Genomic DNA, 15,837 nt, shown 5'->3' with positions numbered 1-15,837 from the left:
CAGGGGCCATACTAATCTTCTCTGTATCATTCTCATTTTAGTATACATGCTGCCAAAGCAAGCACCCCTTATAATCTCTTGCCTGATTATTTGTCATAGTCTTCTAAACACCTCCACTTTGCTAGAATCTTGAATGCCCATACCTCCCACCATCAGAACTGGAGCTCTGGGACAGAGCATCATTCCCTGGCTTAAAAACCCTCCAGTGCCTCCACTTTCCTATAAGATGGTATCCAGTCTCTCAAGCAGGGCATCCAAAGTCTCCCACAATCTGTCTCTTCTTTCTTCATCTCTATCATTATCATCCTGCCTCCCTCCCTCCCCACTGTCTCTCAACACATTTTTTCCGTGTGGGCAACAGGAGAAACCAACTAAACTAACCCCGATTCCATGCTTAGTATGTGGTTGACTTTGGGTGAATGTGAGATCCAAGGTCCTCCATTTCTCTGTGTCTGCTTTCCTTTCTTCCTGAAAAGACATTTTTTTTTTTTTTTTTTTTTAGCCCATTCTCTATATATCACTTTGCTGTGAAACCTTTCTGAGCTGCCTCTGTTCCTCAGTGACAGTTAGCTCCCCCTTCCTTGGGGCTTCCATGCTAGTGTCACACTAGGCACACTGAATTTTGTCTATGACAGTTGTATCTTAAAGATCAAGCAGACCTAGAAATAGCCCATTCTCAGAAACAGAGCTGAGGAATAGCACCTCCATTCTTTTGGGTCAGCTTCTTCCATGTCTTTTCTTTATCTCCACTCCCTCAGCAGGTGTAGCTTTTCTTCAAGTTTCTTAGAAATCTGAAAACCTAAGGGTCACTAAGATTGAGTAAAATACCTCTTCCCTGCAACTGGCTGGTTTATTTCTTGATTTTATGGAAGGCAGCCCAGACACAGACCCGTTTTCCTTCATTACCTTCATGAAGGCAGCTCCTGGCGGTGGGAGAGTGCGGGAGTCCAAGCCAGAGGAAGACCTTTCAAGTGGCATTAAGTACTTAAGATGATGCCTGAGGCCAGTTCCTGAGTCTTGGTTCTGCATTGTGTATGAGGAGTGTCAGAAAACAGAACAAAAATTCTCTCTGTCCTCAAGACACGTGGAGAGCATTCCACTCAGACCAAAAGTGCCCCTTTCACAAACGCTGCAGGACTCAGCACAGGCCTGGGGACTTGAAGGATGCCCATCACAGTCTTGGAGCCACAGGCTCCATCTCTGCCTCCACCTTTGCCTCATTTTGGGGCCTGAGGATGATGTCCAGTTGTGCTCTGAAGTTCTCATTAAAGGCCAAGCATAGGGAGGGGGTGTAGGGGGAGCTGATGCTTCACTTAGCACGGTCCTTTTTACTCTTCGTCTAGCAGGGGCTTAAGGATGCTCCCTGACCAAAAGTGTCTCTCCCCTTTATTAGTTAATTTCACTAATACTAATGCTATGAAGATAAAATATAGGGAGATACAAGAGTATATAATAGAAGGCTTGGCTTGTTCTGGGGGTCATGGAAGCCTTCCCAGAGGAGGTGAAATTTCAGCTAAGATCTGAAGGATAAAATTGATTTTTTAAATGCAAAAGAGGATGATCATTCAGACAGAGGGAACAGCATGTGCAAAGTTGCTGAAACAGGAGGGATCATGCGCATTTGAAGAACTTAGAGAAGGCCAGCATGGCTGAAGCATGGTGAGTAAGGCAGCTTGTATGCCTTAAGATAAGGATGGAGAGTGAGGCAAGAACCAAATCACACATGGCCTTTAGTGCAGGGTTAGAGGTCTTGGACTTTATCCTGAAACAATGGAAATCCACTGAATGGCTCTAAACAGGAAAGTAAAATGATTGATTAACATGTTTTTTCAAAGATCAGACATTGTTTGGTGTGTATAATTTGTTTCTATACATGTGTATATGCTGATATATGAATTGAACAGTCCTGGAAGGGTATATAGCAGGGGCCCCCAACCCCCTGGCCGTGGACCGGTAGTGGTGCGTGGCCTGTTAGGAGCCAGGCCGCACAGTAGGAGGTGAGCGGCAGGTGAGGGAGTGAAGCTTCATCTGCCGCTCCCCATCACTCACAATTCCGCCCAAACCAGCCCCTCCCTCCCCATTCCCCCATCCCTCCCACCCCCACCCGTGGAAAAATTGCCTTCCACAAAACTGGTGCCTGGTACCAAAAAGGTTGGGGACCACTGATATATAAGAAATTCTTAACAGTGCTACTTCTGAGGAGGGGGACAGGGCAGAAGTGGAAGGAAGATTTTTATTTTTCATTTCATACTCTTTCGTTGCTTAGAATGGGGAAATCTTCCCAAAAGCTCTTCAGAGAGCTCACATTTCATTGGCTAGAATTGGATGACGTGGCCGTTCCTGAGCCATTCACATGCCGAGGGGAGGGGTTGCCATGAGTGGCTTAGAGTGGAATGGATATGGGAAATTCAAACACAAGCATCTACCATAACCTGGCAGGCTAGTGATAATGGCTTTTTCAAAAGACCTAACTCTTGCCAACCCTCAGGTAAAAATATATAGGATGTCACTTCCTTGACTGATGTGATGGGTCATCCGACCTTGGCCTTGGACTTCATGTCTTGGACAGTGCTGGCTAGGACCTTGGGCCCTTTTACCCACCATGGCCTTGTAGTCCATAGAACTGTACTGACCTCAGCTTGGGGCTTTCCCACAGTCTGTTCCCCTTTCCCCGAGCAAAATAAGATGGATTTTTTTTTCGTGTAACATAAATCAGTGCTCCATGACAAACGTGCTTTCTTCCTCTTATTCCTTTGCAATTGTAGGCTCTGGATCTTTTAAGCCTCTACCTTTGTCTCACAGAGTAAAAATGATAGGAGAATGAGAAATCAATTAGGTAGCAAGAAAATAACCATAGCTAAAGTAAAGCAATTACACCAGGGCTAAAAACCTTTCCCAGCAACAGTTAGACAGTTGTGTCAAGTAAATTTCGAAACAACAGGAGTTGTGTTGACCCAGAAAAACAGTGTATTGCCTTTATTGTCAGTCACTGTGGTTTCAAGTCTTGGCAGCCTGATTTAATTAATGACAGAACAGCTAAATCTTTATCCATACACAGCTCTCATGACAGTTTGCCACTGACAATACAACTCCTTCCTTCCTCTCTTTCCCTCCCTCTCTGCCTTTCTTCCTTCCTTCTTTCCTTTCACATATATTTATGGAGTATCTACCATATGCCAAAAACTGATCTAGGCACTAAATAACCAGAAATTTCCATACTAGGGGTGTGTGTGTCTGTGTGTGTGAGAGAGAGAGAGACAGAGATGGAGCAACATGACACTTCTGTCTGATTGATGAAGTACATCAGTCAGGTCTGCTTTGGTTATTTAATCAAACATTTATGAAGTGTCCGTTATGTGCTGGGTTTGGAGTCTAGAGATTAAGAGACAAGAGTCCATGTACTCAAGAAATGTAGCCACACTAGCAGGCAATGACTCTCCCGTGAAGCCTTAATGGCAACATGGACACGCTGAGGCGGGATGCGGCCTAGGATTGGCAGGGGCAGCTCCGTGTGGGGTTGGTATTTGAAATGAGACAGAAAGAATGTAAATCATTTTGCCAGAAGCAAGGCAGCGTGAGTCTGGAGGAGTGCTCAGGCATAAGGAATGATGTGCACAAAAGCCCAGGGGTGAGAGGAGTGTGGGGTGTCCTGGAAACAAGAGATGGCTTGTTTTGGCTGCAGTAGTGGGTGCAAGGAGAGTGTGTGAGCAGCTTCTCCAGGAATAGCCACGGAATCTGAAAAGGACCAGCGATCTGTCTTAGCAGATATTAAATGTACATAAAGCTACAGTAATGAAAGCAATGTGGTGTTAGGGGCAGAAAAACCACTAATTTAGTTATTTGTGTGTTTTCTCCTTTTCTTAATTATGTCAATCACTACAAACTGGAAACAAAATGAAACCATATTCAAAGTGAAGAAACAAACTAGGGAAATTTTTGCAATATATTAAAAAAGAAAAAAGGTTATTGCATAAAGAATTCTCTAAAGATAGAGAATAGAGAAAATAAAAACAGAATAAAGTGAAGGGAATAGAAAGCTCAGAAACAATAAGAGCGTTTATAATATAAATATGCATATGATAAAATTACCATTTCATACCGTAGAGAAAAGATAAATCATTCAGTAAGTGATATTGGGACAAATGACCCAGCATTAAAAAAAAACAAAAAAACAAATTTAACTTAGATCTCTAATTCATATTACATAAAAATCAAATTAAACATCAAAATCAAATAGAAAATATTTTAAGGTGATATTTTGTTTGTTTGTTTGTTTTTTTGCGGTACGCGGGCCTCTGACTGTTGTGGCCTCTCCCGTTGCAGAGCACAGGCTCCGGACGCGCAGGCTCAGTGGCCATGGCTCACAGGCCCAGCCGCTCTGCGGCATGTGGGATCCTCCCGGACCGGGGCACAAACCCGTGTCCCCTGCATCGGCAGGCGGACTCTCAACCACTGCGCCACCAGGGGAGCCCTTTAAGGTGATATTTTTAACATGATCTCAACACTGAAATTATTTTCAAATAATTAAAATTATAAATCATTAAAAAGTTAAAGTATAGATAAGTTTGTGAAAGGGACAATTTCCTAAGAAAGAAAAGAAATGAAAAAATGTAAAGAAAATTGTGTGTAGATATGAATACACTAAAATATAAAATGCTTATATATTACAGAAAAGCCATATACATTTCATTCGTATTTTCACATGCATTTATATAAAGTTTTGCAAAGTGCTTTCCTATGATTCTTTTTTTAAATCGAGTCATTTGACTTTCTAATTTAGGTATTCATGATTTCTCTCCTTAATTATGTCAGTCTTATTAACTGAAAGCAAAATAAAATCACATTCAAAATGAAAAGGCAAACTAGGGACAAACTAGGGAAATATCCTAATCGTATAAAAACAGGAAAAGTTTTTATATAAAAAATATCTCTAAAGAGAGAGAATAGAGAAAATAAAATAAAATGGAGAAAAACAGGTAAAAGAATACGAATAAGTAATTTACTTAAAAAACAAAAATAATAACAAACATATAAAACGTGTTCAACCTCATCTGTGATGAAAGAAATGCGAATTAAAACAACAATAGTATATATATATTTTTGCCTATCAATTTGGTAAGAACACACACATATATATATATATATATATATATATATATATATATATATATCTGTATATAAATGTATCACGCACGAGGGACAATAAAGCATGAGGCATGGTTAATAAAGAGCATGAACACCTTATTTGTGTTGTTTCTTTTGTCTACTCAGTCTTGGAATTAAGAATTTAACCTTATCTGAAAGAGTCACTAGCAACAGAATCAAGCTCAGGGTACCAAAGTGTGACTAAGAAAAACAACAACAACAAAAAAAGAGTTGAGCTTTAGCTCTGAGAGAGATGAAATTATAGCAACTTATCCCTCAACTAGCTGGCAAACAAATTCTTCACAAAACTCCATCTGGGCCTGGTCTTGGTTCAAGAAGTGGGGAGTTGCTATGCTGCATCCCCCAGAGAGAAGCTTTCTCTCCCGCAGAAGCCTGACCATGGAAGAGGAAGAGGGAAGATGATGACTGAGGAGGTAGGAAATGCTTCAGGGAAGCTCAAGGACAGACAGAGCAAGGTCACTCGGAATTTTCATGGTTCTACCCCAGCTGGAAGCAAGGAGCAAGGAGCGGGGTTTACTGAGGCCTTTGTCTGACAAGGGCTGAGTGATTTTGAAATCATCCCCTTTAATCATTAAATGAGACTTTGTGTTTTCCAAGGACACTACAAAAATGCACAAGTTGGGCCGTAGGCGAGTCGGAGGCGAAGAAGAGGCAGCTTGAATTAATGGGGGGAATTTCAGACAGTGAAAGCCCCGCATGAGGGATCTGGCCAGACAGCACGCTGGGAGCCTGTGGTTCACGGCTGCATCCGCCCTGCTGAGCAGGGGTTTTGAGTGATTTCAGGAGCTGATGGGAAATTAATCAGGAGAGAAGCAGTGACATTTGCTGCCACCGAAATCGATGTGTCAGTTGCCTATGACGGCATGAGTCACTTCCTTCCAAATACTTTCTTACCGCTGCAACTGGCCTCTTTCCTCTTCCATGGGATTCTTTTAATGTGGCTGTTACTTACCTTTGATTGATTGTCTAAATAACCTACGTCTTCCCTTCAGGTTTCCTCCCAGATTCAGCTTGGTGGAGAGGAGAGCAGTAAGTTGAAATACAATATAGATGTTAACTTGTAGATTCAGCAGAGATGACTGGACAATATCCGATCTCAGTAAGGCTGAGGGGCTAACTGTGGGAATCACTCTGCTCCCGTCCAGCTCGACCTCTGCTGCTGATGGAGAGCAAGTCATTTTGCTTCTTTTAGCCCTAAGTCTACTGGTGAAAAGTTTAGGGGCTGGACTATGTGGTGGATAACATTTTTCCAGCTTTAGTATCTTAAGGGACTGAAGACGAACAAAGAGCAGGAACAAGAGATTCCTATAATGTCAGAAAACACTTGAAAAATACCCAACCACTTAATCTAAGAAATGCATATTGAAACAATGAGATACTTATTTAAACCTCTGGGGTCAGCAAAGACTTAATAAAGAAATGATACCACCTTCCTCTGGGTCATGGGAGGAAAAATGAGAGCTCTTGTTTGCTGTTAGCAGGAATACACATTTTTTAATAGGGCAGTTTATGCATATGCATCAGAAGTCTTAAAATGAGCATCATCTGTGATCTAGCAATTCCATTAGAATGAGTTCTGAGGAAATAATCAGAGACTCATGAATAATTTTAAGTACAAAGATTTTTATCACAGCATTATTTATACTATTGAAACCCAAAGGCTTATCTTCCTTTGCCCAGGACGAATTACGTGACACTCGATGGCAGGCTTGGGGACACTCAGAAGGTGCAGGATGAGCAAGACCCATATACATACTCAACATGCCAGGTATCTCCCTGCAATTCCTCATCCCATCCACCCGTGCAGAGCCACTTTTTCAGAGATGATCCTGCCATGTGACCAAGGGAGACCCTGCCTTGTCCAGGTGGTTGTGGTCTTCTTTGTTGAAAGACCATCTTTGGCCCATCATTGGCTGCAGGACAAAGGGAACATACTATGGCTTGGTTCCTAAGGCCCTTCACAATTGAGTCTCACCCCATCCAGAAAGAGCTTATTGCCAACTTCTTTTCCATCGGCACTGCCTGCCTGTCCTTTCCTGTCACCATATGCACTCTGACCCCTGGTTACCAGGGAAACTGCTTTCTCTCCACCGTCCCCTTCTCCTATCTGAAGGCTTCCTTCCTTCAAAGGATGCTTCCAAGAAGTGTTCCCTGCCATTATTTGACCTCCTCGCGTACATTGTCTAGCATATTTTTGTGTGTATTGCATTTTTTTGCTCAGTTTTGTTTCAAGTTTGTCTGTCTTTTCGATTATAGGATCTCTGAAACTGGCACTACTTCTTATATTTGAAAGGTTGCATGATATAGGAGAAAGAACAGGATATGGAATCAGACAAACCTGGGATTAAATCCTGCGTAATGTTGGGTAAGTTACTTAACCTCTCTGAGTTTGAGTTTTATCATTTATAAGATGGGGATAATAGTTATTTCACAGAGTTGTAGTGTGGTTGATGAGATCAATGTTAACCACTTGGTACAATGCCTGCCCCACAGCACATACTCAGAAAATGTTAGTTCCCTCCTCTTTGTCCCACTTTGGAGGAGTTGAGCTTAGCACATAGCAGCTTTAGATAAAATCTTGTCACCTAGCCCGTTCCCCAAAGGACACTAGGAGCAATGGGTGGCCTGTAAGGGAGGAGAGCAGCAGTTGGTGAACCGGGAAAGCCCCTGTATGGGTCTGGCCTGCTGGCCTCTTACCTGATGATTGTCAGGGGGATGAAGTACACCAGGAAGGCCACGATGGTCATGTATGGGGTCCAGTAGGAGTCATCGGGCCACAGGGCCCAGCACTGCACTTCACCATTGGAGAGTTTCCTTTTCCCAAATATGATAAGGGTGGGAATGGAGAACAGGAAAGAGAGGCTCCAGGCAATCACGCTGAGGACCTTGGCCTGCTTTTCTGCTCAGAGATAAGAGAGGGATGCTTGGGCATCTGGAAACATCCTTTGGGAGCATGCTTAGCATCTAGTGTGGAAAAATATCATGGTGGAAGAGGGATTCTGGAACTCTCAGAGCCTCCGTTTCCTCATGCATAAAGTGGGGATAATAGGACCAGCATCTAAGGCTGATGCAGGGGTTAAAAAGAGTACGCTTACACAGAAGCTAGAACACTGCCTGGCATAAGGTCAGTGTTCCCCAGTTTCTCCTCTTTTTCTTCCCCGATTTACCTGCTTGATTGAGATGCTGATGCACCCATTCCTAAAGTACTACGGAGCTCAGTTTGTACCGCATACATTTGATAGGTTGCTGTGCAAATGCTTGTCTCTTGTACCTTGCCCATCCTCAAAGGCAGGGATGGGACCTTTGGTCTGTCTGTCATCCTTCTCTTGTACCTAGTACTGTGAAGCACTGTGACAGTGTTTGAACGCTGTTTGCCAAACATTAAGTAGCCTTCTTTCATTTGAAGGAACAAGGGAGGAATTGTAAGGCAGAGAAAGAACACTGGACTTGGTTCTGGAGAGCAGGGTTCATTCAAACCAAGCCCCGAAGTCTGGTAGATATGACCCTACACACTAGATTTGGGCTCTTTCAGATGTGATATTTTGACCTTGGGCAGATCACTCAGTCTCAGCCTGAGTTCTTCTCTAAAGTGGGATTAAAAAAAAATACACACTCTGCTCACCTAACCAAGTCATGATGGGGCTAGAGAGAGACAATTAGTATACATGAGAGTGCTTTTTGAAAACAGTTGTTTTGATGTGATGCTTTCTGTTAAGCTGTTGTTGAAGGTCTTCATCTTCATCCGCATTGTAGCTGTGCTGTCTGTGCTGACTGGCCCTGGCGGCCCTTCTTCATCCAGGGACAGGAGACCTCCCTCCACCTTCCAACTTTCAAATTGGAAAGCAGGTGCATGTTCCTGGGTGGGGAGGGAAATGTAGAGTCTGGTGGTATCGTAGAGAGGTGTGTAGGGTGTGGTCAAGGAGCTATAAGAAGTGAGAACAATTCTAGAAGAAACTAGGGACTCTAGTAGAATCTTGAATCCCAAATACTTGGGAGAATAATATCTGGGGTTCTGTTCTTGCTGAATTGTCACTCTGAAAAGGGTTATTAGAAAGATTTAGAAAACAGATATTACTGGCACACTGAACAAGCAGGAACCTTGGGGTGGAATTATAATACAGTCTTTTTAGGTCTTTCTGTCATCCCCGTACATGGATCCAGTGATCCAGTGGAGTGGGAGCTCTTCTTCTCCTGTTTGAAAACTCAGCCTCTTGATGTCAGTGATAATTAGGTAGTTAAAAAGCCCCTGCAGTCACCTTACGTGGTAAACAGTGCTTCAATGTAGTAATGAACTTAAAAATTAATAAGTAGATGGGCTTCCCTGGTGGCGCAGTGGTTGAGAGTCTGCCTGCCGATGCAGGGGACACGGGTTCGTGCCCCAGTCCGGGAAGATCCCACATGCCGCGAAGCGGCTGGGCCCGTGAGCCATGGCCGCTGAGGCTACGCGTCTGGAACCTGTGCTCCGCAACAGGAGATGCCACAACAGTGAGAGGCCCGCGTACCGCCAAAAAAAAAAAAAAAAAAAAAAAAATTAATAAGTAGAATATCAGATAATAATAAAGATTCAAAATTCCTTAGATGACTTCAAGTTAAGTCTTCTCTCCTCAGATGGGCCTGCATCAGGTATGAAACTGGAGTCTGAGAAGGGGGCCGAGCCCTCTGCTTGCTTTTCTCATCTGCTGTTCCTACTCCTCCTCCAGGTCGCCAACAAGTTTGGGGCCTCTCTAAGCTGGGGTGCAGGGGGCAAGGAGGAGAGGGGACAGGAGAGTTCTTACTTGACTAGTAGTGTCACAAGATGGCTCATGCTTTTTGTGCCTGGCTGCTGTTTAAGGCTGATGCTTCAACTCCTGAGGAACTTTCCCGGGCTCTTTGGAAACTCCCCTCCAGTTTCCATTTGCCTTGCTTGGTTGGCCTCTTTCCATTCCTCCCTGGTAACCTCCAGCCTCTTTCCTTTTCATGTTCTGGTAACTCAGGTTGAGGCTGGGTGACAGCCAGGATCTTCCAGACCTGTCCTGGAGCAGGTCCACAAAATAAGCCCTCCAAGGGCCAGTGTGTGAAGTGCAATTTTAAAAACACGGACAAAATAAAATTCTTCCATGGTTAAACTAAATTCCAATTTTTCAAAGTATTAAGTATTTAAATTGTTTCCAATTATTTTGTATTATAAATAATTCATATGCATCTCTTTGCACTGCTCTGGTTATTTCCTTAGCATGAACTCTTAGAAACTGAAGATTTGGGCAAATATAGCTAAGTTTCCCCCAAAGTGTCTACAATTTATGGCTCCCACTGGAAGTGTACAGAAGTGTCCTTTTCCTTATAGTCGCCCAACACTGAGGATTCTTCCTCTTAGTCTAGTTATCTTGTTGGTAAGATTTCCTATCCAAATGTTTAATCTTGCAGTTCTTCAGTTAGCAGAAACAATAAGGGAAATAAAAATAGTTTTTACTAAATAAAAAATTTTAAATTATTTATAAATAGTAAACATTGTAAACATACTTAAAAAGCAAAATGACAAATAGGAAATATTTGTACATGACAAGCAAAGGGCTAATATCCTTCTTATAAAGAACTCTGGAAAGAAATAAGATCACACCAATTGAAAAAGTGGGCAAAGGACGTGAAAAAATTATGAGAAATTTTTGAGAAACAAAGCGACAAATAAATGAATGATATATAGAAATGATCTTCTTGACTACTAAAGAACTGCAAGATTTCTTTCCTAGAAAGATATTTTCCTCACCAAAACGATGAAAGTTTTACCCATACCCATACCCTCTTATGTTTAAAATTTTTGCTTTTTCAATCCAATTGGAATTTACTTTGTAATTAACTGTGACATCTAGTGATCTATTTTTTTTAAATGGCTAGACAGCTATTCTAACACCATACACTGGCAAATACATTCTTTTCTAACTGATTTGGTATTCTATATGCTTTAGATAGGTTCCAGTATCATATTGTTATAATTATCAAAGTTTTATATTATATTTTCATACGTGGCACTATATATCTCTCTTCATTATGGGTTGATGTTTTTCTAATTATTCTCACAGTTACTTTTACTAAAGAGCTTTAAAACTGACGACTCCTCTGGAGTTGCTGGCTAAGGAAATTACCACTTTAGTAAAAAGCAATAAAACATCAGTAAAAATGTGCCCCCCCCCGACCAGTTCTGCTCTCCTTCCCTTGGTTTTGTTACCATTGCCATGTGCTTGCTCAGCCACAGGAGAGTTCCTCCTGGCTTCCACTGGCTCCATTTTCTGTGCTGCTCTGTGGGGAATCTCTTTCTCCCGCCTTCTCTCAGCTCCATCACATAAACCCCCGACCCTGCCCCTCACAGCTGCCCTTACATTCCAACGTGCTGGAGCAGCAAGATGACTCCAGCCCAGGGCTCCCTGGACCTTCTTACACGCTGTTCCACCAACTACCACATCCTATAACCGTGCGGATCTTTTCAACTTCCTGCAAGGCCATGCAGCTTTCCTAGGGGGCTTGGCATCCTTGTTAATATTTAATCTGCTCTCTGTGTGCTGGCAATTCCTTGAAGTTTCTGGTCTTTGGATGGCATCTTTCCATGGCTCCCATCCCAGCTGCAGGTCTCCTCCTATTTGTAGGCTTCTTCCATGACTTCAGTTGGGATTGGGCAGAGGAAGGGAAAATGGCTAATTTCTGTTTCCAAGCTTGCATCTTTCCCTGAAGCTATTAGAGATGATTATTTTCCAAGTGCCCTAAATGAAGCATCTATTAGTTTTATAGTGAGGAAGTAAATTGCTTTACATCTTTTAAAGAACACTATAATATTCATTCCTGCCTTTCCTGTAATTTAGGACATGATTTATAATATTGCGCAGTATCTCCCAGAACCAGTCATATTTCCCATAAGCTAAACAGTTGATTAATTTTTATCTAATGAATACGGTGGTGAGACATGTAACTGACCATGTTTCCCTCTTGACTGTGGATCCCAAAACCTCAACCTCCAGCAAGTGTCCTGGGACACCCCTCACATGTTTTCTTATACTTATGTTCACTTTACTCCTATTTCTTCGCCTTGAAATACTCTGGTGTGGGTGTCTTTTTGTACACCAAATGCAATCCTTCCCAGAGCCTGCAGGATGTAAATAAGTGGTTGGCTGAGTAAGAGTATCACACTTTTGCATACATATATCATAAAATGTCTCTCCCATTTACCCTCGTGCCCTCCCCTGCATCCTTCTCTGCCGGAGAAGATGCTAGAGCATGACACTGTCTGGAAAGCTTGGTGTGAATTGCACACCTTCCTACACTCACACAACCTACAAAAAGCCTGAGAAACAGGTATAAATTCGATCTTAAAATTACTTTCAATTGCACACAACACACTGATATGTTTCTGGTATAAAAATTCCCTAAAGGCATGTAAGTCCCTGTGTTCTCTATGGAGAGTCCAGCTCCCATCCCCAGAGGTGAGGACTAGTTGGTGTACATTTTTGCAGGCAGTTGTTTATTATTCTGAGGCCTCACTTTTTCTTGCATTCTCTCACACTCTTCTCTCTCTGTCTGTACACAATATCTAGCATTGTTTTGAGTTTTTCTTTACAACAATGTTATCATACAGTATGCATACTGCATGCGTATTGTTTTTGTTACTCAATATATGATGTAGATATTTTCATGTCAATGCATATGGCTCCACCACCTCCTCACTGAGAGACAGTGATCAAGGACACCTAAACTGAACCCAGACCATCTGGGTTCAGATCCTGCCTCTGCACCTACTAGCTGTGTGACCTTGGGCAAACTACTTTAACTCTTTGAATTGTAATTGCCCAGATTGAGATGCAAATAATAATAGAATTTACATCACAGAGCCGTTGTGAGGATTAAAGTATTTAACATATGTAAAGAATTTAGAGAATAGCACATAGTATGCAATCAATGAACCTAATCTACTGAAACTTCTACATAGGATGCTAGCCTTTCCTCCATTGAGGGACACCAAGGTTAGCATTGAATCCCTGCTATTCTAAGCAATGCTACAACACACAACACATGCGTGTGCATGCACACATGTGAGTATTTGTCCAGAGAAGATACCAAGAAGTAGAATTTCTGTCAAAAGGCTGCACATTTTATATTTTATTAGATATTATTAAGTTGCCATTCAAAGTATCTGTGTCAGTACTGCCTGATGTATTTAGTAGTATCTGATGACATTAATTCTACTTATTCTAAAGTTCTGCTTGCTCTATTAATTTTGCTTCCTTAGCTGTAAATCCTGCAGAATCGTATTTTAAACGTATTATCTATTTTCCACAGTTTGGCTTTTGTCACATTTTTTGTGATATTTGATTGCACCTCATTTTTGTAGGCAAGGTTTCCTATTAGGTTCTTCATTTTATCATTTTCACAGCCTGCTTGGGAAAGTGTAGTATGTTGGCTTCTTATTTGCTTTTGGGGGTCAAAGAGGTAAGTGGGCTCTGCCTGTGGGTGGAGTAATGGACAATTAGTCCTGTGACTAGGTACCCACCATCCCTCCAAGCTGTCATTGCTTCCCAGGGCCCCACTCTTGTTTCTCCAAATCCAATATCTCCACTACTTGGAAGCAAGGACCTCCATCCCCCCTGCACGCCTGGGAAGGGGAAGAGCAGTGGGAAGGGAGAAGTGCTGTGATTAAATGTCCTCATTGTACTCCGGGAATCATCCTGCCAGTTTCCTTGAGTCCTTCTTGCTCTGGACATTTACACAATCTATTTAGGAAGACCTCTGCCATATTGCTGCATCATCATCTGTGTGTATTGTGGGTTGTGTGGTTTCAGCCTTCCCTCTGACCCACCTGCTTCTTTCTTTCAGGGATTCTTTGCTATCTCTGGATATAAGAGGGTTTTCCTTGTTTCTATTATAATTATAAAGTAAAACATCTTTCCAATTGTTTCCATGGTTATAGGGTAAGGAGGGCAAGGTGCTTGTTTCTGGAAAATAAGCAAGTAGAAGTGGGAGTGTTCATTAGTTTGGATAGGTATGCGTGATGACACTGCTCTTAAAAAACAAACAAACAAACCTGGCAGCGTCAGCGTCAAGGTAATTGGTCACAAAGTAGGCCCAGCAAAGCACCTTTCCTAGTGGCTCTTGGCCATCCATAGAAGCCATCAGCATTTTCCCAGGCACCCAAACTTTCTTTTCTACATCTTTTTGGACAATCAGACTCATGAAGTTGGGGAGGAAGTGGAAGAGAAGAAAGGGGGAGGAAAAGACCATTACTAAGAGGATAATATTAGTGAAAACCCTCACTCAAGGATCGTACTTGTTTGAGCCAGCTCACCTCCTTGCAGGAACTTCATGGGGTAGACGATGGCATGGTACCTGTCTATGCTGAGGGACACCAGGACATAGGTAGAGGCATGGAGCAGCACAACCTGAAGACAGAAATGAGAGGAGGTGAGTGGCCTCACAGAGGTGAGGAAATGCACATCATGGAAAGAAGAGCATTTTGTGCTATTTAGAAACCTTGGCACTGAACCAAGGGATGGATGACGTTTGGAGTATAGACAGGAATGACTGACTCCCATGTCAGGAAGAAGATTGCTGTTCTTGGTGCTGGGATTTGCACTGCTGGCTGTGACAGGTGAGAGTGCTTCCAGCTCTCGCTTGCTCACTCATTCACTTGGGTTTTTGGAGACGCTGCATTTCTCCAAGGATCAGTCCCTCTTGACATTTGCGTGGTACATGTGTTTGTAATTGACTTTTAAAGCTAAACTAATTTTCTCTGCCACAATTGACATTCCAGAATAATTAGAAACAAACATTCATTTGCCTTTTATCAATGTGAGTTGTTGAGAGATGATAGAAGGGATCTGGCTTCAGGGAGCCCATGTGCTGTTTTGAATCATTTATCACCATCTGTGCTGACACTCTCAGAGCTCCCCTTCCTCATCCACTTCTGCAGCAGAGCTGTTCACTAGGGTCAGCCCTTGGGTTCCCTCTTCTTCCATCCCACCCTCTCTTTTATTAAGCTTATCCATGCCCTTTAGTGATATTTGCATACATTGCAGAGAAGGAAATTGGGATATAAGAGGTTAATATCTCTTCTGTGAAGGGCATACTCAAAAGGTAATTAAATGAAATACCCCTGAAAGGATGATCAGGGTGGAAAATTTTCAAATAACTTTGAGCCTCATTTCTACCAGGAGTCTAGCCATATCACTGCTTTGTAAACTTTGGGTCAAATTCAGAGTGGTAGAAAAGTAACTCGAAGAGTGAAATCTAAGGGTGAATGTCTGAATTTCTTCTAAGATGAAATAGAAATAACATGACTTTGGTAGTAACCTTTGTCTGAATTTGTATCTTTTTGTTCATTCCCTGGCTCAGACAAACAACGATCAACTACATAGTTGTTCTTTATTATTTTTATCTCTGTAACACTACCACAGATGCATCCCAGCATCAGTGTTGTAGAAGGTGCCATAGGGAGGGCGTTCTGGAGACTGATCAGAGATTGAAGGCTCCCCTGAGGGATATAAGAAGAAATTCTTGTCTTGCTAAAAAGGTGATGAACGGTCAGAGAGATAAATGATGGCCAAATTTTACAACAACAAAAATAAGATGACTGTCTCCTTAGAGAAAACTGGGATTTTTATGTGGGATCCATGAATTCAGAATTGTTAAGGCTGGCCACACTCAGTTGAGGAG

General features: G+C 42.3%; 1 protein-coding gene across 1 annotated transcript in view; it reads right to left on the bottom strand.

Annotated features, from left to right (window-relative positions):
* Window positions 1-15,837, bottom strand: part of NPSR1 (neuropeptide S receptor 1) — a gene marked incomplete at both ends in the record, with an annotated part of 109,414 nt that overhangs the window by 18,592 nt on the left and 74,985 nt on the right. Inside the window, 2 exons of the mRNA XM_079711836.1 lie at window positions 7,864-8,065; window positions 14,471-14,564. Coding sequence (XP_079567962.1) covers window positions 7,864-8,065; window positions 14,471-14,564 — 296 coding nt within the window. The remainder of the gene's footprint in view (window positions 1-7,863; window positions 8,066-14,470; window positions 14,565-15,837) is intronic.

This window comes from Hyperoodon ampullatus (genome assembly GCF_949752795.1).
Source record: "Hyperoodon ampullatus genome assembly, chromosome: 9".
Taxonomy (NCBI): Eukaryota; Metazoa; Chordata; class Mammalia; order Artiodactyla; family Ziphiidae; genus Hyperoodon; species Hyperoodon ampullatus.
The sequence above is the reverse complement of the archived record's forward strand: the minus strand, read 5'-3'. Positions and strand labels throughout refer to the sequence as shown.